Below are 24,092 nucleotides of genomic sequence, written 5' to 3'. Positions count from 1 at the left end.
TAAACAACACCAACAGACAGACAGAGACCTGGAGGATAAACAACACCAACAGACAGAGACCTGGAGGGTAAACAACACCAACAGACAGACAGAGACCTGGAGGGTAAACAACACCAACAGACAGAGACCTGGAGGGTAAACAACACCAACAGACAGACAGAGACCTGGAGGATAAACAACACCAACAGACAGAGACCTGGAGGATAAACAACACCAACAGACAGAGACCTGGAGGGTAAACAACACCAACAAACAGACAGAGACCTGGAGGATAAACAACACCAACAGACAGACAGAGACCTGGAGGATAAACAACACCAACAGACAGAGACCTGGAGGGTAAACAACACCAACAGACAGAGACCTGGAGGATAAACAACACCTACAGACAGAGACCTGGAGGATAAACAACACCAACAGACAGAGACCTGGAGGATAAACAACACCAACAGACAGAGACCTGGAGGATAAACAACACCAACAGACAGAGACCTGGAGGGTAAACAACACCAACAGACAGAGACCTGGAGGGTAAACAACACCAACAGACAGAGACCTGGAGGATAAACAACACCAACAGACAGAGACCTGGAGGATAAACAACACCAACAGACAGAGACCTGGAGGATAAACAACACCAACAGACAGACAGAGACCTGGAGGATAAACAACACCTACAGACAGAGACCTGGAGGGTAAACAACACCAACAGACAGAGACCTGGAGGGTAAACAACACCAACAGACAGAGACCTGGAGGATAAACAACACCAACAGTCAGAGACCTGGAGGATAAACAACACCTACAGACAGAGACCTGGAGGGTAAACAACACCAACAGACAGAGACCTGGAGGGTAAACAACACCAACAGACAGAGACCTGGAGGGTAAACAACACCTACAGACAGAGACCTGGAGGATAAACAACACCAACAGACAGACAGAGACCTGGAGGATAAACAACACCTACAGACAGACAGAGACCTGGAGGGTAAACAACACCAACAGACAGACAGAGACCTGGAGGGTAAACAACACCTACAGACAGAGACCTGGAGGATAAACAACACCTACAGACAGAGACCTGGAGGGTAAACAACACCAACAGACAGAGACCTGGAGGATAAACAACACCTACAGACAGAGACCTGGAGGGTAAACAACACCTACAGACAGACAGAGACCTGGAGGGTAAACAACACCAACAGACAGAGACCTGGAGGATAAACAACACCTACAGACAGAGACCTGGAGGATAAACAACACCAACAGACAGACAGAGACCTGGAGGGTAAACAACACCTACAGACAGAGACCTGGAGGATAAACAACACCAACAGACAGAGACCTGGAGGATAAACAACACCAACAGACAGAGACCTGGAGGGTAAACAACACCAACAGACAGAGACCTGGAGGGTAAACAACACCTACAGACAGAGACCTGGAGGATAAACAACACCAACAGACAGACAGAGACCTGGAGGGTAAACAACACCAACAGACAGACAGAGACCTGGAGGGTAAACAACACCTACAGACAGAGACCTGGAGGGTAAACAACACCAACAGACAGAGACCTGGAGGGTAAACAACACCTACAGACAGAGACCTGGAGGATAAACAACACCAACAGACAGACAGAGACCTGGAGGGTAACCAACACCTACAGACAGACAGAGACCTGGAGGGTAAACAACACCAACAGACAGAGACCTGGAGGATAAACAACACCTACAGACAGAGACCTGGAGGATAAACAACACCTACAGACAGAGACCTGGAGGATAAACAACACAGACAGAGACCTGGAGGGTAAACAACACCAACAGACAGAGACCTGGAGGATAAACAACACCTACAGACAGACAGAGACCTGGAGGATAAACAACACCTACAGACAGAGACCTGGAGGATAAACAACACCAACAGACAGAGACCTGGAGGATAAACAACACCAACAGACAGAGACCTGGAGGATAAACAACACCAACAGACAGAGACCTGGAGGGTAAACAACACCAACAGACAGACAGAGAACTGGAGGGTAAACAACACCTACAGACAGAGACCTGGAGGATAAACAACACCTACAGACAGAGACCTGGAGGATAAACAACACCTACAGACAGAGACCTGGAGGGTAAACAACACCAACAGACAGACAGAGACCTGGAGGATAAACAACACCTACAGACAGAGACCTGGAGGGTAAACAACACCTACAGACAGAGACCTGGAGGGTAAACAACACCAACAGACAGACAGAGACCTGGAGGATAAACAACACCAGCAGACAGAGACCTGGAGGGTAAACAACACCAACAGACAGACAGAGACCTGGAGGATAAACAACACAGACAGAGACCTGGAGGATAAACAACACCAACAGACAGACACCTGGAGGATAAACAACACCAACAGACAGACAGAGACCTGGAGGATAAACAACACCAACAGACAGACAGAGACCTGGAGGGTAAACAACACCTACAGACAGACAGAGACCTGGAGGATAAACAACACCAACAGACAGACAGAGACCTGGAGGGTAAACAACACCTACAGACAGACAGAGACCTGGAGGATAAACAACACCAACAGACAGACAGAGACCTGGAGGGTAAACAACACCAACAGACAGAGACCTGGAGGATAAACAACACCAACAGACAGAGACCTGGAGGGTAAACAACACCAACAGACAGAGACCTGGAGGATAAACAACACCAACAGACAGAGACCTGGAGGATAAACAACACCAACAGACAGAGACCTGGAGGATAAACAACACCTACAGACAGAGACCTGGAGGGTAAACAACACCAACAGACAGAGACCTGGAGGATAAACAACACCTACAGACAGACAGAGACCTGGAGGGTAAACAACACCAACAGACAGAGACCTGGAGGATAAACAACACCAACAGACAGAGACCTGGAGGGTAAACAACACCAACAGACAGACAGAGACCTGGAGGATAAACAACACCAACAGACAGAGACCTGGAGGATAAACAACACCAACAGACAGACAGAGACCTGGAGGATAAACACCTACAGACAGAGACCTGGAGGGTAAACAACACCAACAGACAGACAGAGACCTGGAGGATAAACAACACCAACAGACAGAGACCTGGAGGATAAACAACACCAACAGACAGACAGAGACCTGGAGGGTAAACAACACCTACAGACAGAGACCTGGAGGATAAACAACACCAACAGACAGAGACCTGGAGGGTAAACAACACCAACAGACAGAGACCTGGAGGATAAACAACACCAACAGACAGAGACCTGGAGGGTAAACAACACCTACAGACAGACAGAGACCTGGAGGATAAACAACACCAACAGACAGAGACCTGGAGGATAAACAACACCAACAGACAGAGACCTGGAGGATAAACAACACCTACAGACAGAGACCTGGAGGGTAAACAACACCAACAGACAGAGACCTGGAGGATAAACAACACCTACAGACAGACAGAGACCTGGATGGTAAACAACACCAACAGACAGAGACCTGGAGGATAAACAACACCAACAGACAGAGACCTGGAGGGTAAACAACACCAACAGACAGACAGAGACCTGGAGGATAAACAACACCAACAGACAGAGACCTGGAGGATAAACAACACCAACAGACAGACAGAGACCTGGAGGGTAAACAACACCTACAGACAGAGACCTGGAGGATAAACAACACCAACAGACAGAGACCTGGAGGGTAAACAACACCAACAGACAGACAGAGACCTGGAGGATAAACAACACCAACAGACAGAGACCTGGAGGATAAACAACACCAACAGACAGACAGAGACCTGGAGGGTAAACAACACCTACAGACAGAGACCTGGAGGATAAACAACACCAACAGACAGAGACCTGGAGGATAAACAACACCAACAGACAGACAGAGACCAGGAGGATAAACAACACCAACAGACAGAGACCTGGAGGATAAACAACACCAACAGACAGACAGAGACCTGGAGGGTAAACAACACCAACAGACAGAGACCTGGAGGGTAAACAACACCTACAGACAGAGACCTGGAGGGTAAACAACACCTACAGACAGAGACCTGGAGGATAAACAACACCAACAGACAGACAGAGACCTGGAGGGTAAACAACACCAACAGACAGAGACCTGGAGGGTAAACAACACCAACAGACAGAGACCTGGAGGGTAAACAACACCAACAGACAGAGACCTGGAGGGTAAACAACACCAACAGACAGAGACCTGGAGGATAAACAACACCAACAGACAGAGACCTGGAGGATAAACAACACCTACAGACAGAGACCTGGAGGATAAACAACACCAACAGACAGAGACCTGGAGGGTAAACAACACCAACAGACAGAGACCTGGAGGGTAAACAACACCAACAGACAGACAGAGACCTGGAGGATAAACAACACCAACAGACAGACAGAGACCTGGAGGGTAAACAACACCAACAGACAGACAGAGACCTGGAGGGTAAACAACACCAACAGACAGAGACCTGGAGGGTAAACAACACCAACAAACAGACAGAGACAGAGATATGACTCTGGTCTGGTCTACAGCAGAGAAATATAGAGTACACAGACAGAGATATGACTCTGGTCTGGACTACAGCAGAGTTATATAGAGTTTACACAGACAGAGATATGACTCTGGTCTGGTCTACAGATTAGTTATATAGAGTTTACACAGACAGAGATATGACTCTGGTCTGGACTACAGCAGAGTTATATAGAGTTTACACAGACAGAGATATGACTCTGGTCTGGTCTACAGCAGAGAAATATAGAGTTTACACAGACGGAGATATGACTCTGGTCTGGACTACAGCAGAGTTATATAGAGTTTACACAGACAGAGATATGACTCTGGTCTGGTCTACAGATTAGTTATATAGAGTTTACACAGACAGAGATATGACTCTGGTCTGGACTACAGCAGAGTTATATAAAGTTTACACAGACAGAGATATGACTCTGGTCTGGTCTACAGCAGAGAAATATAGAGTTTACACAGACAGAGATATGACTCTGGTCTGGACTACAGCAGAGTTATATAGAGTTTACACAGACAGAGATATGACTCTGGTCTGGTCTACAGCAGAGTTATATAGAGTTTACACAGACAGAGATATGACTCTGGTCTGGACTACAGCAGAGTTATATAGAGTTTACACAGACAGAGATATGACTCTGGTCTGGACTACAGCAGAGTTATATAGAGTTTACACAGACAGAGATATGACTCTGGTCTGGTCTACAGCAGAGTTATATAGAGTTTACACAGACAGAGATATGACTCTGGTCTGGTCTACAGCAGAGAAATATAGAGTACACAGACAGAGATATGGCTCTGGTCTGGACTACAGCAGAGTTATATAGAATTTACACAGACAGAGATATGACTCTGGTCTGGTCTACAGCAGAGAAATATAGAGTTTACACAGACAGAGATATGACTCTGGTCTGGACTACAGCATAGTTATATAGAGTTTACACAGACAGAGATATGACTCTGGTCTGGACTACAGCAGAGTTATATAGAGTTTACACAGACAGAGATATGACTCTGGTCTGGTCTACAGCAGAGTAATATAGAGTTTACACAGACAGAGATATGACTCTGGTCTGGACTACAGCAGAGTTATATAGAGTTTACACAGACAGAGATATGACTCTGGTCTGGACTACAGCAGAGTTATATAGAGTTTACACAGACAGAGATATGACTCTGGTCTGGTCTACAGCAGAGTTATATAGAGTTTACACAGACAGAGATATGACTCTGGTCTGGTCTACAGATTAGTTATATAGAGTCAACACAGACAGAGATATGACTCTGGTCTGGACTACAGAAGAGTTATATAGAGTTTGGTTGTGGTTTTAAGGAGGTAGCATTGGGTAAAGTCATATCTAACTGACAGGAAACAGCCCACCTATATCAATGGCTAATTTTCTTCCTCTCATGCTTTAAACTGTGGAATACCGCAGGGCAGCTGCCTTGGTCCAATTCTTTATTTCATATATATCAACGACCTTCCTTACGCCTTATCTGAAACTCAAGCTACTATATTTGCAGATAATACTACAATTTATACAGCAAGACAATCGGTTCAACAGGTACAGCAAGCTTTACAAGGAGATTTGGAGAATATCAGGGAGTGGGTTTGTCGGAACAAACTTGTTTTAAACACCAAGAAAACCAAAGTTATGTTGGTCTGTTCCACTAAGAAAAGGCCAACACAGCATTGGATATAATTAAGTATGTGGGGAGTACAAACTGAGGAAGTGTCAGGAACCAAACTACTAGGAGTGCAGTTAGACAACTGAGGAAGTGGTAGAAACCAAACTACTAGGAGTGCAGTTAGACAACTGAGGAAGTGGCAGAAACCAAACTACTAGGAGTGCAGTTAGACAACTGAGGAAGTGACAGAAACCAAACTACTAGGAGTGCAGTTAGACGACTGAGGAAGTGTCAGAAACCAAACTACTAGGAGTGCAGTTAGACAACTGAGGAAGTGTCAGAAACCAAACTACCAGGAGTGCAGTTAGACAACTGAGGAAGTGTCAGAAACCAAACTACTAGGAGTGCAGTTAGACAACTGAGGAAGTGTCAGAAACCAAACTACCAGGAGTGCAGTTAGACGACAGGAAGTGGCAGAAACCAAACTACTAGGAGTGCAGTTAGACAACTGAGGAAGTGGCAGAAACCAAACTACTAGGAGTGCAGTTAGACAACTGAGGAAGTGACAGAAACCAAACTACTAGGAGTGCAGTTAGACGACTGAGGAAGTGTCAGAAACCAAACTACTAGGAGTGCAGTTAGACAACTGAGGAAGTGACAGAAACCAAACTACTAGGAGTGCAGTTAGACGACTGAGGAAGTGGCAGAAACCAAACTACCAGGAGTGCAGTTAGACAACTGAGGAAGTGGCAGAAACCAAACTACTAGGAGTGCAGCTAGACAACAGGAAGTGGCAGAAACCAAACTACTAGGAGTGCAGTTAGACAACTGAGGAAGTGACAGAAACCAAACTACTAGGAGTGCAGTTAGACAACTGAGGAAGTGTCAGAAACCAAACTACCAGGAGTGTAGTTAGACAACTGAGGAAGTGGTAGAAACCAAACTACTAGGAGTGCAGTTAGACAACTGAGGAAGTGGCAGAAACCAAACTACTAGGAGTGCAGCTAGACAACAGGAAGTGACAGAAACCAAACTACTAGGAGTGCAGTTAGACAACTGAGGAAGTGTCAGAAACCAAACTACTAGGAGTGCAGTTAGACAACTGAGGAAGTGGCAGAAACCAAACTACTAGGAGTGCAGTTAGACAACTGAGGAAGTGGCAGAAACCAAACTACTAGGAGTGCAGCTAGACAACAGGAAGTGGCAGAAACCAAACTACTAGGAGTGCAGTTAGACAACTGAGGAAGTGACAGAAACCAAACTACCAGGAGTGCAGTTAGACAACTGAGGAAGTGGTAGAAACCAAACTACCAGGAGTGCAGTTAGACAACTGAGGAAGTGGTAGAAACCAAACTACCAGGAGTGCAGTTAGACAACTGAGGAAGTGACAGAAACCAAACTACTAGGAGTGCAGTTAGACAACTGAGGAAGTGACAGAAACCAAACTACTAGGAGTGCAGTTAGACAACTGAGGAAGTGACAGAAACCAAACTACTAGGAGTGCAGTTAGACAACTGAGGAAGTGACAGAAACCAAACTACTAGGAGTGCAGTTAGACAACTGAGGAAGTGTCAGAAACCAAACTACTAGGAGTGCAGTTAGACAACTGAGGAAGTGGCAGAAACCAAACTACTAGGAGTGCAGCTAGACGACAGGAAGTGACAGAAACCAAACTACTAGGAGTGCAGTTAGACAACTGAGGAAGTGGTAGAAACCAAACTACTAGGAGTGCAGCTAGACGACAGGAAGTGGCAGAAACCAAACTACTAGGAGTGCAGTTAGACAACAGGAAGTGTCAGAAACCAAACTACTAGGAGTGTAGTTAGACAACTGAGGAAGTGTCAGAAACCAAACTACTAGGAGTGCAGTTAGACAACTGAGGAAGTGGTAGAAACCAAACTACTAGGAGTGCAGCTAGACGACAGGAAGTGACAGAAACCAAACTACTAGGAGTGCAGTTAGACAACTGAGGAAGTGGTAGAAACCAAACTACTAGGAGTGCAGCTAGACGACAGGAAGTGGCAGAAACCAAACTACTAGGAGTGCAGTTAGACAACAGGAAGTGTCAGAAACCAAACTACTAGGAGTGTAGTTAGACAACTGAGGAAGTGTCAGAAACCAAACTACCAGGAGTGCAGTTAGACAACTGAGGAAGTGGTAGAAACCAAACTACCAGGAGTGCAGTTAGACAACTGAGGAAGTGGTAGAAACCAAACTACTAGGAGTGCAGTTAGACAACTGAGGAAGTGTCAGAAACCAAACTACTAGGAGTGCAGTTAGACAACTGAGGAAGTGGTAGAAACCAAACTACTAGGAGTGCAGTTAGACAACAGGAAGTGTCAGAAACCAAACTACTAGGAGTGCAGTTAGACAACTGAGGAAGTGGTAGAAACCAAACTACCAGGAGTGCAGCTAGACGACTGAGGAAGTGTCAGAAACCAAACTACCAGGAGTGCAGTTAGACAACTGAGGAAGTGGTAGAAACCAAACTACCAGGAGTGCAGTTAGACAACTGAGGAAGTGGTAGAAACCAAACTACCAGGAGTGCAGTTAGACGACTGAGGAAGTGGTAGAAACCAAACTACCAGGAGTGCAGTTAGACAACTGAGGAAGTGGTAGAAACCAAACTACCAGGAGTGCAGTTAGACAACTGAGGAAGTGGTAGAAACCAAACTACTAGGAGTGCAGTTAGACAACTGAGGAAGTGGTAGAAACCAAACTACCAGGAGTGCAGTTAGACAACTGAGGAAGTGGTAGAAACCAAACTACCAGGAGTGCAGTTAGACAACTGAGGAAGTGTCAGAAACCAAACTACCAGGAGTGCAGTTAGACAACTGAGGAAGTGGTAGAAACCAAACTACCAGGAGTGCAGCTAGACGACTGCTTATCATGGTCATCTCAAATAACTAATCTATGTGAAAAAAATATTAAAACAGCATGCATGATCAGAAGGACAGCTAAATATTTACCAGGAAAGATTCTCAAGCAAATAAGACAATTATTAGTTGAGAGTCAGGTGAACTACTGTTCTGTGGTCAAATAAGACAAGCATTAATTGAGAGTCAGGTGAACTACTGTTCGGTGGTCAAATAAGACAAGCATTAATTGGGAGTCAGGTGAACTACTGTTCTGTGGTCAAATAAGACAAGCATTAATTGAGAGTCAGGTGAACTACTGTTCTGTGGTCAAATAAGACAAGCATTAATTGGGAGTCAGGTGAACTACTGTTCTGTGGTCAAATAAGACAAGCATTAATTGAGAGTCAGGTGAACTACTGTTCTGTGGTCAAATAAGACAAGCATTAATTGAGAGTCAGGTGAACTACTGTTCTGTGGTCAAATAAGACAAGCATTAATTGAGAGTCAGGTGAACTACTGTTCTGTGGTCAAATAAGACAAGCATTAATTGAGAGTCAGGTGAACTACTGTTCTGTGGTCAAATAAGACAAGCATTAATTGAGAGTCAGGTGACCTACTGTTCTGTGGTCAAATAAGACAAGCAGGGAGTCAGGTGAACTACTGTTCGGTGGTCAAATAAGACAAGCATTAATTGAGAGTCAGGTGACCTACTGTTCTGTGGTCAAATAAGACAAGCATTAATTGAGAGTCAGGTGAACTACTGTTCTGTGGTCTGGGGAAATGCATCATCAAGTGAAGTTAGGAGGCTGCAGAATGCACAGAACAAAGCAGCAAGGATTGTTTTAAGGTGGAGATGTGGTTCTTCTGTTGGAGTCATGCTCAATGTTCTTGATTGGTCATCAATCACTAAGATAAAAACATGCTTATATTATTTCATAATATACACCATATATAACGACCAAACTCTATTCACAATGGTATTCAGTTGGTAAGAGACATTCAGTAAATACTAGGAATAGATTGTCCACCATCAATGTGTTATCCAGACAGAAAAGAGAAATAGGCAAAATAACATCCCTCCCCAATAGAGACACCTGTCTGAACCCCCTCTCTCCCTCCTCTCTTTCCCCCCCTCTCTCTCCCCCCATCGCTCTCCTCCCTCCCCAATAGAGACACCTGTTTGAGCCCTCTCTCTCGCTCTCCCTCCCCTCTCTCCTCCCTCCCCAATAGAGACACCTGTCTGAACCCCCTCTCTCCCTCCTCTCTTTCCCCCCCTCTCTCTCCCCCCATCGCTCTCCTCCCTCCCCAATAGAGACACCTGTTTGAGCCCTCTCTCTCGCTCTCCCTCCCCTCTCTCCTCCCTCCCCAATAGAGACACCTGTCTGAACCCCCTCTCTCCCTCCTCTCTTTCCCCCCCTCTCTCTCCCCCCATCGCTCTCCTCCCTCCCCAATAGAGACACCTGTTTGAGCCCTCTCTCTCGCTCTCCCTCCCCTCTCTCCTCCCTCCCCAATAGAGACACCTGTCTGAACCCCCTCTCTCCCTCCTCTCTTTCCCCCCCTCTCTCTCCCCCCATCGCTCTCCTCCCTCCCCAATAGAGACACCTGTTTGAGCCCTCTCTCTCGCTCTCCCTCCCCTCTCTCCTCCCTCCCCAATAGAGACACCTGTCTGAACCCCCTCTCTCCCTCCTCTCTTTCCCCCCTCTCTCTCCCCCCATCGCTCTCCTCCCTCCCCAATAGAGACACCTGTTTGAGCCCTCTCTCTCGCTCTCCCTCCCCTCTCTCCTCCCTCCCCTATAGAGACACCTGTTTGAGCCCTCTCTCTCTCTCTCCCTCCCCTCCTCTCTCTACCCTCTCTCTCCCTCCTCCCCCCCCCCCTCTCTCCTCCCTCCCCAATAGAGACACCTGTCTGAACCCTCTCTCTCTCTCTCTCCCCAGGGCAGTATGGAGAGAGGACCTAGCAGCAGCCAGGTGTGGAACCCCTCCTCTCTTCCTCTCTCTCTCTCTCTCCCTCCCTCCCCTCTCTCCCTCCCCTCTCCCCTCCTCTCTCTCCCTCCCCTCTCTCCCTCCCCTCCTCTCTCTACCCTCTCTCCCTCCTCTCTCTCCCTCCCCCCCCTCTATCTCCTCCCTCCCCAATAGAGACACCTGTTTGAGCCCTCTTTCTCTCTCTCCCTCCCCTCTCTCCTCCCTCCCCAATAGAGACACCTATCTAAACCCCCCCTCTCTCTCTCCCCAGGGCAGTATGGAGAGAGGACCTAGCAGCAGCCAGGTGTGGAACCCCTCCTCTGTTATCTGTATGGACAGAGCAGAGCCCCCTCTGCTGACCTGGTGGTCCACCTGCAGGTCTGGGATGGGGAGAGCAGAGCCCCCTCTGCTGACCTGGTGGTCCACCTGCAGGTCTGGGATGGGGAGAGGGGGAAAACACCACTCCACTGGAGAGGAGTGGCAGACCATACAGGACTCTTGGGTGCAGCTGTTTCAAGGTAAGAATGATTTACATTTTTGGTATAATAGGAATTTGTAAAACATAGACCTATTTGAATACATCCAGTACCAGTCAAGAGATTGGACACACCTACTCATTCTTTATTTTTACTATTTTCTACATTGTAGAATAATAGTGAAGACATCAAACTATGAAATAACACATATGGAATAATGCAGTAACCAAAGAAGTGTAAAACAAATCAAAATATATATTTTCTATTTGAGATTCTTCAAAGTAGCCACCCTTTGCCTTGATGACAGCTTTGCACACTCTTGGCATTCTCTCAACCAGCTTCATGAGGTAGTCACCTGGAATGCATTTCAATTAACAGGTGTGCCTTGTTAAAAGTAAATGTGTGGAATTTCTTTCCTTCTGAGCCAATCAATTGTGTTGTGACAAGGTAGGGTTGGTATACAGTAGAGGTCGAACGATTGTCACATGAATTGATGCTGGAGAGACGACGAAGGTACGGGGAGTCAAACATTTACTAAGGAATGAACATGGAACGAGACAGGAACAGCGTCAGCACAAAGGGTAACAAAGACAAAAACAATGAATGCATCAGCAGGGAAACGGACAAATATAGGGGAGGTAATAAACAGATGATAAGTGAGTCCAATATCGTTGAAGCGCGTGACGAGGGAAGGCAGGTGTGCGTAATTGATGGCAGGAGTGCGTGATGCAGGGCAGCCTGGCGCCCTCAAGCGCCAGGGGAGGGAAGAGCGGGAGCAGACGTGACACCGATTATGATTTTTCAACGCCGATACCGATTATTGGAGGACCAAAAAAATCCGATACGATTAATCAGCCGATTTTATATATATACTGTATATATATATATATATATATATGTAATAATGACAATTACAACAATACTGAATGAACAATGAAAACTTTTATTTTAACTTAATATAATAGATAAATCAAATCCATTTAGTCTCAAATAAATAATGAAACTTGCTCAATTTGGTTTAAATAATGCAAAAACAAAGTGTTGGAGAAGAAAGTAAAAGTGCAATATGTGCCATGTAAAAAAGCTAACGTTTAAGTTCCTTGCTCAGAACATGAGAACATATGAAAGCTGGTGGTTCAGTATTCCCAGTTCTTCAATATTCCCAGTTAAGAAGTTTTAGGTTGTAGTTATTATAGGAATTATGACGTGTTGACTATTTCTCTCTCTACCATTTGTATTTCATATACCTTTGACTATTGGATGTTCTTATAGGCACTTTAGTATTGCCAGTCTAATCTCAGGAGTTGATAGGCTTGAAGTCATAAACAGCGCTGTGCTTCAAGCACTGCTAAGAGCTGCTGGCAAATGCAGTAAAGTTTGAATGAATGCTTACGAGCCTGATGCTGCCTACCACCGCTCAGACAGACTGCTCTTTTAAATATCAAATCATAGACTTAATTATAATATAATAAACATACAGAAATACGAGCCTTAGGTCATTAATATGGTCAAATCCGGAAACTATAATTTCGAAAAACCAAACTGTTTATTCTTTCATTGAAATACGGAACCGTTCCGTATTTTATCTAACGGGTGGCAACCCTTAGTCTAAATATTGCTGTTACATTGCACAACCTTCAATGTTATGTCATAATTATGTAAAATTCAGGCAAATTAGTTCGCAACGAGCCGGGTGGCCCAAACTGTTGCATATACTCTGACTGCATGCAATTAACGCAAGAGAAATTACACAATTTCCCTAGTTAAATATTGCCTGCTGGGCCTCCCGGGTGGCGCAGTGGTCTAGGGCACTGCATCGCAGTGCTAGCTGCGCCACCAGAGTCTCTGGGTTCGCGCCCAGGCTCTGTCGCAGCCGGCCGCGACCGGGAGGTCCGTGGGGCGACGCACAATTGGGCTAGCGTCGTCCGGGTTAGGGAGGGTTTGGCCGGTAGGGATATCCTTGTCTCATCGCGCTCCAGCGACTCCTGTGGCGGGCCAGGCGCAGTGCGCGCTAACCAAGGGGGCCAGGTGCACGGTGTTTCCTCCGACACATTGGTGCGGCTGGCTTCCGGGTTGGAGGCGCGCTGTGTTAAGAAGCAGTGCGGCTTGGTTGGGTTGTGCTTCGGAGGACGCGTGGCTTTCGACCTTCGTCTCTCCCGAGCCCGTACGGGAGTTGTAGCGATGAGACAAGATAGTAATTACTAGCGATTGGATACCACGAAAATTGGGGAGAAAAGGGGATAAAATTTAAAAAAGAGAAGAAAAAAAAAGAAGAAAAATATTGCCTGCTAACCTGGATTTCATTTAACTAAATATGCAGGTTTAAAAATATATACTTCTGTGTATTGATTTTAAGAAAGGCATTGATGTTTATGGTTAGGTACATTTGTGCAAAGATTGTGCTTTTTTCGGCAATGCGCTTTTGTTAAATCATCCCCCATTTGGCGAAGTTAAAGTGGGCTGTGATTTGATGATAAATTGCACTCGCGTAGTCAGCCTGCAGTTTCCTCATGGAATGTAATCGGCGTCCAAAAATGCCGATTACCGATTGCTATGAAAACTTGAAATCGTCTCTAATTAATCGGCCATGCTGATTAATCGTTCGACCTCTCGTATACAGACAATAACCCTATTTGGTAAAAGACCAAGTTCATATTATGTCAAGAACAGCTCAAATAAGCAAAGAGAAGCAACAGTTTATTTAATTTGGCCAAGATAAAGCAAAGCAGTGCGACAAAAACATCAACACAGAGTTACACGTAAACAAACGTACAGTCAATAACACAAATAACACAGTCCATCATTACTTTAAGACATGAAGGTCAGTCAATCTGGAACATGTAAAGTTTCTTCAAGTACAGTCGCAAAAACAATCAAGCACTATGATGAAACGGGCTCATGAGGACCGCCACAGGAAAGGAAGACGCAGAGTTACCTCTGCTGCAGAGGATAAGTTCATTAGAGTTACCAGCTTCGGAAAACGGCAATTAACTGCACCTCAGATTGCAGCCCAAATAAATGCTTCACAGAGTTCAAGTAACAGACACATCTCAACATCAACTGTTCAGAGGAGACTGCGTGAATCAGTCCTTCATGGTCGAATTGCTGCAAAGAAACCACTACTAAAGGACACCAATAAGAAGAGACTTGCTTGGGCCAAGAAACACGCGCAATGAAAATTAGACTGGTGGAAATCTGTCCTTTGGTATGGAGTCCAAATGTGAGATTTTTGGTTCCAACCGCCGTGTCTTTGTCAGACGTGGAGTAGGTGAACGGATGACCTCTGCATGTGTGGTTCCCACCGTGAAGCATGGAGGAGGAGGTGCTTTGCAGGTGACATTGTGATTTGTTTAGAATTCAAGGCACACTTAACCAGCATGGCTACCACAGCATTCTGCAGCGATAAACCATCCCATCTGGTTTGTGCTTAGTGGAACTATCATTTGTTTTTCAACAGGACAATGACCCAAAACACACCTCCAGGCTGTGTAAAGGGCTATTTGACCAAGAAGGAGAATGTAGTGCTGCATCAGATGACCTGGTCTCCACAATCACCCGACCTCATCCTAATTGAGATGGTTTGGGATGACTTGGACCGCAGAGTGAAGGAAAAGCAGCCAACAAGTGCTCAGCATATGTGGGAACTCCTTCAAGACTGTTGGAAAAGCATTCCAGGTGACTACCCCATGAAGCTGGTTGAGAGAATGCCAAGAGTGTTCAAAGCTGTCATCAAGGCAAAGGGTGGCTACTTTGAAGAATCTAAAATATATTTTGATTTATTTTACACTTTTTTGGTTACTGCATGATTCCATATGTGTTATTTCATAGTTTTGATGTCTTCACTATTATTCTACAATGTAGAAAATAGTAACAAATAAAGAAAAACCATTGAATGAGTAGGTGTGTCCAAAATGTTGACTGGTACCGTTTAACTAGAATTATACTATATTTCTAATGTTTGACTACACAGGCTATGGTTGATTGCACTGGCCAAGTAACTATGAGTATAATGACTTGGATTTACTATTGAGTCTCCCTCTTTCCTTTCCGATCTCTCCCTCCCTCCTCTCTCTCTCCCCTCCATCTCACCCTCCCCCCTTCTCTCCACAGGTCGATGCCTGACTTACTGAATACAGGCGTGTGACTGACAGCTCGGCTCACGGCGGCATGCTCTCGCGCTGTCCTGCTGTCAGTCACTCTGGAGATGGGTTCTGCGCCAGGCGACCGGAGCAGCAACAGCGGAAAGGTAGATTTATACATATTTCTTCGTTTATATAATGTATGTTTTGGGCTGTTGTTTCTGGTTTTCTTTTTGTCTATTTAATTGTAGAGATTATCTTTATTAAAAAAAAATATATAATCGAAGACAATAGGCTACTTTTGCTTTTGGTTAGTCTACCAGGCTGTTTTATTGAGCACATACTGTCATGTAGAACGTGTTTCTAGTCGCCGCCGATGCCAGCTAACTACTATAACCATCCAAAGGTGCGCGTTAGGCTACGTCATTCTATTATTTTGCCATTCTGTTCACATTGCAAGAAAAGTATTGATTCTGATTCTGCTTATTGATCAGTCGTTTGTAATTGCTTGGTTATTTTCTAGCCATTCTATCTCAATATGTAATGCGACGGGTGTCATCGGTGTATTCATTGTGTAGCCAAATCGATGATTTCTTAAAAGTACCTTATATCCCTTTCCTGTACGAGGACAGAAAATTATTTTTCAGGATTGAGATCATTTTTTGTCTTCTTAATCTTTCCTGAATAAACCAACAATTTAACCAATATTCTGTACCATTATCCATCATGTGTTTATTGAGTCAATTCAATACCTACATTATATTTGGTTTCTTACTCATTTTTTTTTTATTGCCAATGTTCTGAACAATCGCTCCACGGGACATTCCAATGTTCTCCTCTCTCCCGGTGTAGTGTGTCGTTCCGAACGGACGAGGCGCTGTTAAACACACACCTCGATACTAGCGCACACCGACCGTCAAGCACACATTCTCTCTCTGCTTGGAGTGTATTGGAGACCTCCATGGCCATGGGGAGTTGAGAGGGCAAGACAGAACGGCTTGTTTTCTTTCACGTTTTTAATACTGTCAAGTTGTCCTTATGCCGCGTTTCACACACTACTGTTCTCGCCACTATCCCCGATGCGGTGGAAAACGGGGTGCGGGCTTTCAGATACGGTAGGTTGTATACTTTTAAGCCGCTAAATACGGGATGTTTGGGGTTTTTAGGTAGCTTGCTAGCCCCTTAGCCAAGCGGCCGGGTGAAACGTGCCTTCGCTTTCTTCTTGTGTGTTTTGATCCTTGATCGAAGGATTGGGGCTGTTGCGCTTCGATCGATCAAACGGCTTCGGGATGTTTGTATCCCGTACGAGAACCCCGAACCGTGTTCACCGTCCGAGTTAGTTAGCAATCTGGCTAATGTTTACAGTGTACAGTAGTGTTGCAGGCTACCTCAAGTGGTTTAGTGGAGGAAAGGGAAGGCAGCAGGCCCGTCTTGTGTGGTTGTGTGGAGTTTGTTGCCTTGTACCCCCTCCCCCACCGTCTTTGCGAGAGGCCAAGATGAATGGGATCTCACTTCAAAGCAATGGGAGGGAGAGGCTCGCTAGCTACTATACCTAGCCGGAGTAGAGGAAGCGAGAGGATTGAACTAACGTTGGCTAGTTACTGTACTGTAGCCATCTTTGAAATGCATTGTTTATTTGCTAGCTAGCTAGTTAACGTTAGATAGTTACAGTACACATTAAGTGCAAACTCATTGTTTTTATTGACCCGATGCTAGCTAACTAACAGTTATAGAGCTAATGCATCTAGCTAGCTATGTTTTGTTAAACTGGCAGCTAGCTAACTAAAGCGTACCGGTGACGTTAGGGTAACGAAGCTAAATAACTATTAGCTAACGTTACTTATCCACTGTTACCTTATTTAACCATAACTTCTGGTTTGATTAGCTATTACGGCGCTACCTGGCTAACTAACGCTAACCAATGGTTTATAACGACCTTATTTGCTAGCTAGTCTGTGTTGATCATTGCTGTTAGCCGTCATTGTGAAAGTTGAAATCAGCATGGCTATGCTAGCAAGTGCCAGGTACAACCTCTTTGATTAGTTAACTAGTTATTTGCTATTAGCCTCAAAACATGTTCGTTGTGATGGAGGTAACCTTAATTCATTGTGTCTGTAGAAGAAGACCAGTGGCTCCGTGTTATAGTAAAAACATATCGTAGCCTATCATCCTGAATCACGTTAACAACACGACTAGACATCCCTCCCTTGTTCCTCTTTCTCTCACTCAGATAATACGTCATCTTTCAGTTTCACCTCTCCCTTTCTCTCTCTCTCTACTCTTTCCCCTTCTTTTCTCCCAGGGTCAATCTGTGATCAGTATGTGTGGGTCTAACCACACCAACCGTAGCTCATTCCTTCACTCTGTAGTTCACCTCTGACCCTCTCCTTCCGTCACTCTATAGTTCACCTCTGACCCTCTCCTTCCTTCACTCTATAGTTCACCTCTGAACCTCTCCTTCCTTCACTCTATAGTTCACTTCTGACCCTCTCCTTCCTTCACTCTATAGTTCACCTCTGACCCTCTCCTTCCTTCACTCTATAGTTCACCTCTGACCCTCTCCTTCCTTCACTCTATAGTTCACCTCTGACCCTCTCATTCCTTCACTCTGTAGTTCACCTCTGACCCTCTCCTTCCTTCACTCTATAGTTCACCTCTGACCCTCTCCTTCCTTCACTCTATAGTTCACCTCTGACCCTCTCCTTCCTTCACTCTATAGTTCACCTCTGACCCTCTCCTTCCTTCACTCTATAGTTCACCTCTGACCCTCTCCTTCCTTCACTCTATAGTTCACCTCTGACCCTCTCCTTCCTTCACTCTATAGTTCACCTCTGACCCTCTCCTTCCTTCACTCTATAGTTCACCTCTGACCCTCTCCTTCCTTCACTCTATAGTTCACCTCTGACCCTCTCCTTCCTTCACTCTATAGTTCACCTCTGACCCTCTCCTTCCTTCACTCTATAGTTCAGCTCTTTAACTCATCCCCCTCTTCTCTCCTCTCTCTCTCTTCTGTCAGGTAGGACCATTCCTCTCTTTAACTCATCCCCCTCTTCTCTCCTCTCTCTCTCTTCTGTCAGGTAGGACCATTCCTCTCTTTAACTCATCCCCCTCTTCTCCTCTCTCTCTGTCAGGTAGGATCATTCCTCTCTTTAACTCATCCCCCTCTTCTCCTCTCTCTCTGTCAGGTAGGATCATTCCTCTCTTTAACTCATCCCCCTCTTCTCCTCTCTCTCTGTCAGGTAGGATCATTCCTCTCTTTAACTCATCCCCCTCTTCTCCTCTCTCTCTGTCAGGTAGGATCATTCCTCTCTCTAACTCATCCCCCTCTTCTCTTCCACCACAGGAAGATTCTCTCATCTTCAGCTGTTCTAGAGGTGTGGGTGTGACCGGTGCCCAACCCAGTGGTCCCCAACCAGAGACATGAGTGTGGTCCGAGACCCACAGGGGGCATACAGGGGGGTGGGAGGGGGCGACCATCTGGGAGGTCTAGGGGTGGGGAGCCACTTCACAGAGCACGCCCCTCGGCCCCCTGTCCCTGGAGAAGAGGGGGGTGACCGTGACCCCTACCACCTCCCCTCCAGCCATGGAGGCCGCCCCCCCACCCAGTCCACCTGCTACCCCCCCTCCAAAACAGACCCCATCTTCCGTAGTAGCGAGTCCCCATCCTCGGCCACCCCCACCCCCAGGCGGCCGGACCTGGACCTAGGGTACGAGCCCGAGGGCAGCGCCTCCCCCACGCCTCCCTACCTGAAGTGGGCCGAGTCGCTCCACTCTCTCCTGGATGACCAGGAGGGCATCCAGCTGTTCAGGGGCTTCCTGAGACAGGAGGGCTGTGGGGACCAGCTTGACTTCTGGTTCGCCTGCTCCGGCTTCAGGAAGAGCAGCCAGGAGAAGAGGCCCAAGCTGGCCAAGGCCATTTACAGGTAGGGAGGACTTTTCTCTCTCATCTCTGTATTCTCTCTCTCATCTCTGTATTCTCTCTCTAGTCTCTGTATTCTCTCTCTCTCATCTCTGTATTCTCTCTCTCTCATCTCTGTATTCTCTCTCATCTCTGTATTCTCTCTCTCATCTCTGTATTCTCTCTCATCTCTCTATTCTCTCTCTCTCATCTCTGTATTCTCTCTCATCTCTGTATTCTCTCTCTCATCTCTGTATTCTCTCTCTCATCTCTGTATTCTCTCTCTCATCTCTGTATTCTCTCTCTCTCATCTCTGTATCTCTGTATTCTCTCTCTCTCTCATCTCTGTATTCTCTCTCTCTCTCATCTCTGTATTCTCTCTCTCTCTCATCTCTGTATTCTCTCTCTAGTCTCTGTATTCTCTCTCTCTCATCTCTGTATTCTCTCTCTCATCTCTGTATTCTCTCTCTCATCTCTGTATTCTCTCTCTCTCATCTCTGTATTCTCTCTCTCTCATCTCTGTATTCTCTCTCTCTCATCTCTGTATTCTCTCTCTCTCATCTCTGTATTCTCTCTCTCATCTCTGTATTCTCTCTCTCTCATCTCTCTATTCTCTCTCATCTCTGTATTCTCTCTCTCATCTCTGTATTCTCTCTCTCATCTCTGTATTCTCTCTCTCTCATCTCTGTATTCTCTCTCATCTCTGTATTCTCTCTCTCATCTCTGTATTCTCTCTCTCTCATCTCTGTATTCTCTTTCTCATCTCTGTATTCTCTCTCTCATCTCTGTATTTTCTCTCTCTGATCTCTGTATTCTCTCTCTCATCTCTGTATTCTCTCTCTCATCTCTGTATTCTCTCTCTCTGATCTCTGTATTCTCTCTCTGATCTCTGTATTCTCTCTCTCATCTCTGTATTCTCTCTCTCTCATCTCTGTATTCTCTCTCTCTCATCTCTGTATTCTCTCTCTAGTCTCTGTATTCTCTCTCTCTCATCTCTGTATTCTCTCTCTCATCTCTGTATTCTCTCTCTCTCATCTCTGTATTCTCTCTCTCTCATCTCTGTATTCTCTCTCTCATCTCTGTATTCTCTCTCTCTCATCTCTGTATTCTCTCTCTCATCTCTGTATTCTCTCTCTCATCTCTGTATTTTCTCTCTCTGATCTCTGTATTCTCTCTCTCATCTCTGTATTCTCTCTCATCTCTGTATTCTCTCTCTGATCTCTGTATTCTCTCTCTCTCATCTCTGTATTCTCTCTCATCTCTCTATTCTCTCTCTGATCTCTGTATTCTCTCTCTCTGATCTCTGTATTCTCTCTCTGATCTCTGTATTCTCTCTCTGATCTCTGTATTCTCTCTCTCATCTCTGTATTCTCTCGCTGATCTCTGTATTCTCTCTCTTTCCAGGAAGTATATTCAGGATAGTAACGGCATCGTGTCGAGGCAGATTAAACCAGCCACTAAGAGCTTCATCAGAGACTGTGTGGTCAGACTGCATCTGGACCCTGCCATGTTCCAACAGGTAGTAATGCATCAACCAATCATTACCTGATGTTCCAACAGGTAGTAATGCATCAACCAATCATTACCTGATGTTCCAACAGGTAGTAATGCATCAACCAATCATTACCTGATGTTCCAACAGGTAGTAATGCATCAACCAATCATTACCTGATGTTCCAACAGGTAGTAATGCATCAACCAATCATTACCTGATGTTCCAACAGGTAGTAATGCATCAACCAATCATTACGTGATGTTGGAACAGGTAGCAATGCATCAACCAATCATTACCTGATGTTCCAACAGGTAGTAATGCATCAACCAATCATTATCTGATGTTGGAACAGGTAGTAATGCATCAACCAATCATTACGTGATGTTGGAACAGGTAGTAATGCATCAACCAATCATTACGTGATGTTCCAACAGGTAGTAATGCATCAACCAATCATTACGTGATGTTCCAACAGGTAGTAATGCATCAACCAATCATTACGTGATGTTCCAACAGGTAGCAATGCATCAACCAATCATTACGTGATGTTGGAACAGGAAGCGGTTGTTTTATTAATGACCTTTGACCAGGCAGATGGTTAAACCCTCCTCTCGCTGGCGGGAGACACAGGAACCAGGACACATATATATTCATTGATGTTTTATTACGAACATATTGTCATGAACAGTTGTGGACAAGGGGTGGATGTGTTGGAAGCTGGTACAGAACCAACAACTATGTTGCTGCTGGTAGAGAACCCAGCTTCCCTCTCTGTGTGTTGCTGCTGGTAGAGAACCCAGCTTCCCTCTCTGTGTGTTGCTGCTGGTAGAGAACCCAGCTTCCCTCTCTGTGTGTTGCTGCTGTTAGAGAACCCAGCTTCCCTCTCTGTGTGTTGCTGCTGGTAGAGAACCCAGCTTCCCTCTCTCTGTGTTGCTGCTGGTAGAGAACCCAGCTTCCCTCTCTGTGTGTTGCTGCTGGTAGAGAACCCAGCTTCCCTCTCTGTGTGTTGCTGCTGGTAGAGAACCCAGCTTCCCTTTCTGTGTGTTGCTGCTGGTAGAGAACCCAGCTTCCCTCTCTCTGTGTTGCTGCTGGTAGAGAACCCAGCTTCCCTCTCTCTGTGTTGCTGCTGGTAGAGAACCCAGCTTCCCTCTCTCTGTGTGTTGCTGCTGGTAGAGAACCCAGCTTCCCTCTCTCTGTGTTGCTGCTGGTAGAGAACCCAGCTTCCCTCTCTCTGTGTTGCTGCTGGTAGAGAACCCAGCTTCCCCCTCTCTGTGTTGCTGCTGGTAGAGAACCCAGCTTCCCTCTCTCTGTGTTGCTGCTGGTAGAGAACCCAGCTTCCCTCTCTCTGTGTTGCTGCTGGTAGAGAACCCAGCTTCCCTCTCTCTGTGTTGCTGTTGGTAGAGAACCCAGCTTCCCTCTCTCTGTGTTGCTGCTGGTAGAGAACCCAGCTTCCCTCTCTCTGTGTTGCTGCTGGTAGAGAACCCAGCTTCCCTCTCTCTGTGTTGCTGCTGGTAGAGAACCCAGCTTCCCTCTCTCTGTGTTGCTGTTGGTATAGAACACAGCTTCTCTCTCTCTGTGTTGCTGCTGTTATAGAACCCAGCTTCCCTCTCTCTGTGTTGCTGCTGGTGAAGAACCCAGCTTCCCTCTCTGTGTGTTGCTGCTGGTAGAGAACCCAGCTTCCCTCTCTCTGTGTTGCTGCTGGTAGAGAACACAGCTTCCCTCTCTCTGTGTTGCTGTTGGTATAGAACCCAGCTTCCCTCTCTCTGTGTTGCTGTTGGTATAGAACACAGCTTCCCTCTCTCTGTGTTGTTGCTGTTATAGAACCCAGCTTCCCTCTCTCTGTGTTGCTGCTGGTGAAGAACCCAGCTTCCCTCTCTGTGTGTTGCTGCTGGTAGAGAACCCAGCTTCCCTCTCTCTGTGTTGCTGCTGGTAGAGAACACAGCTTCCCTCTCTCTGTGTTGCTGCGGGTGAAGAACCCAGCTTCCATCTCTGGGATGTGTGTTGCTGCTGGTGGAGAACCCAGCTTCCCTCTCTGTGTTGCTGCTGGTATAGAACCCAGCTTCCCTCTCTGGGATGTGTGTTGCTGCAGGTGTGGAACCCAGCTTCCCTCTCTGGGATGTGTGTTGCTGCAGGTGTAGAACCCAGCTTCCCTCTCTGGGATGTGTGTTGCTGCAGGTGTGGAACCCAGCTTCCCTTTCTGGGATGTGTGTTGCTGCAGGTGAAGAACCCAGCTTCCCTCGTTTAATCTCACTTTCGTTTTTTAATTTTATATGCTAAATGAACAATAAAGTTTTGGAACTTTGTACTGAACCGAAGTTGTCCCTCTCCCAGGCCCAGACAGAGATCCAGAGCACCATGGAGGAGAACACCTACCCTCTGTTCCTGAAGTCAGACCCCTACCTGGAGTACACCCAGACAGGGGAGGAGAGCCCCAAACCCCCCAGCGACCACAGCTCCTCATCGGGTACTGGTCCTGGGCCGCTGGGGCCTGGCTACCTGCCCACCCTCACAGAGGACGTAGAGTGGAGGTGTGTGTCTCTCTGTGTATCTAGAGTCTGCGTTTTATTCTTGTCTGTATATTGTGTTCTTGTTGTCAGCACCAAGTCACCAGGTCAAACTCCTGGTCCAGGACCAGGTCAAACTCCTGGTCCAGGACCAGGTCAAACTCCTGGTCCATGTGAATGTAACTTGGTGAATTAAGGTGGTTGTGATTCAGGTGCCGGGAAGAGGAGGAGGAAGAGGAGGAGGAGGAAGAAGAGGAGAGCGGGGATACGCAGGCCAGCAGGCTGACCCAGAGGTTGCTAATGGAGACGGCTCCTCACAGAGTGTCGACCAATCGGAGAGCAGGGGAAAGCCGAGAGTACAGGTAGGAGTCCAGAGAGAGTGTTTATGGACGTGTGTTTGCGCCTGATTGTGTGAAACTCATGACAGTGTGTTTAGTATTTGTCCGAGTGGTTGCTAGGCAGCTGTGCCTGTGGAGCATCTCAGTGTGTTTGTACGCGTCCTGCGCCGGGATGATACCGGTATCGTTGGCAAGGCAACAAAACACCAAGCGGATTTACCAGTATAATAACAGTATAGTATATACAGTATAGTACAGTA

At 46.2% G+C, this 24,092-nt stretch overlaps 1 protein-coding gene across 7 annotated transcripts in view; it reads left to right on the top strand.

The window, feature by feature from the left end:
* The window catches only part of LOC139545783 (axin-1-like), a 61,950-nt gene that overhangs the window by 13,032 nt on the left and 24,826 nt on the right, over positions 1 to 24,092 (top strand). For 4 of the 7 annotated variants that reach the window (XR_011669144.1, XR_011669145.1, XR_011669140.1 and 1 more), the window contains exons 1-5: positions 16,478 to 16,712; positions 18,941 to 19,520; positions 20,900 to 21,014; positions 23,322 to 23,518; positions 23,707 to 23,856. Coding sequence is in view for 4 of the 7 variants with exons in the window: in XM_071353951.1 (XP_071210052.1) it covers positions 19,018 to 19,520; positions 20,900 to 21,014; positions 23,322 to 23,518; positions 23,707 to 23,856 (965 nt within the window). In the remaining 3 variants the exon portion in view is untranslated. Of the gene's footprint in view, positions 1 to 11,015; positions 11,049 to 11,313; positions 11,561 to 15,628; positions 15,765 to 16,471; positions 16,713 to 18,940; positions 19,521 to 20,899; positions 21,015 to 23,321; positions 23,519 to 23,706; positions 23,857 to 24,092 lie in introns of those variants that run through there. The other 3 variants (XM_071353959.1, XM_071353968.1, XM_071353988.1) reach the window with 3 other exon arrangements.

The sequence above is a fragment of the Salvelinus alpinus genome, chromosome 2 (genome assembly GCF_045679555.1).
Source record: "Salvelinus alpinus chromosome 2, SLU_Salpinus.1, whole genome shotgun sequence".
In the NCBI taxonomy this organism is placed as follows: Eukaryota; Metazoa; Chordata; class Actinopteri; order Salmoniformes; family Salmonidae; genus Salvelinus; species Salvelinus alpinus.
The sequence above is the reverse complement of the archived record's forward strand: the minus strand, read 5'-3'. Positions and strand labels throughout refer to the sequence as shown.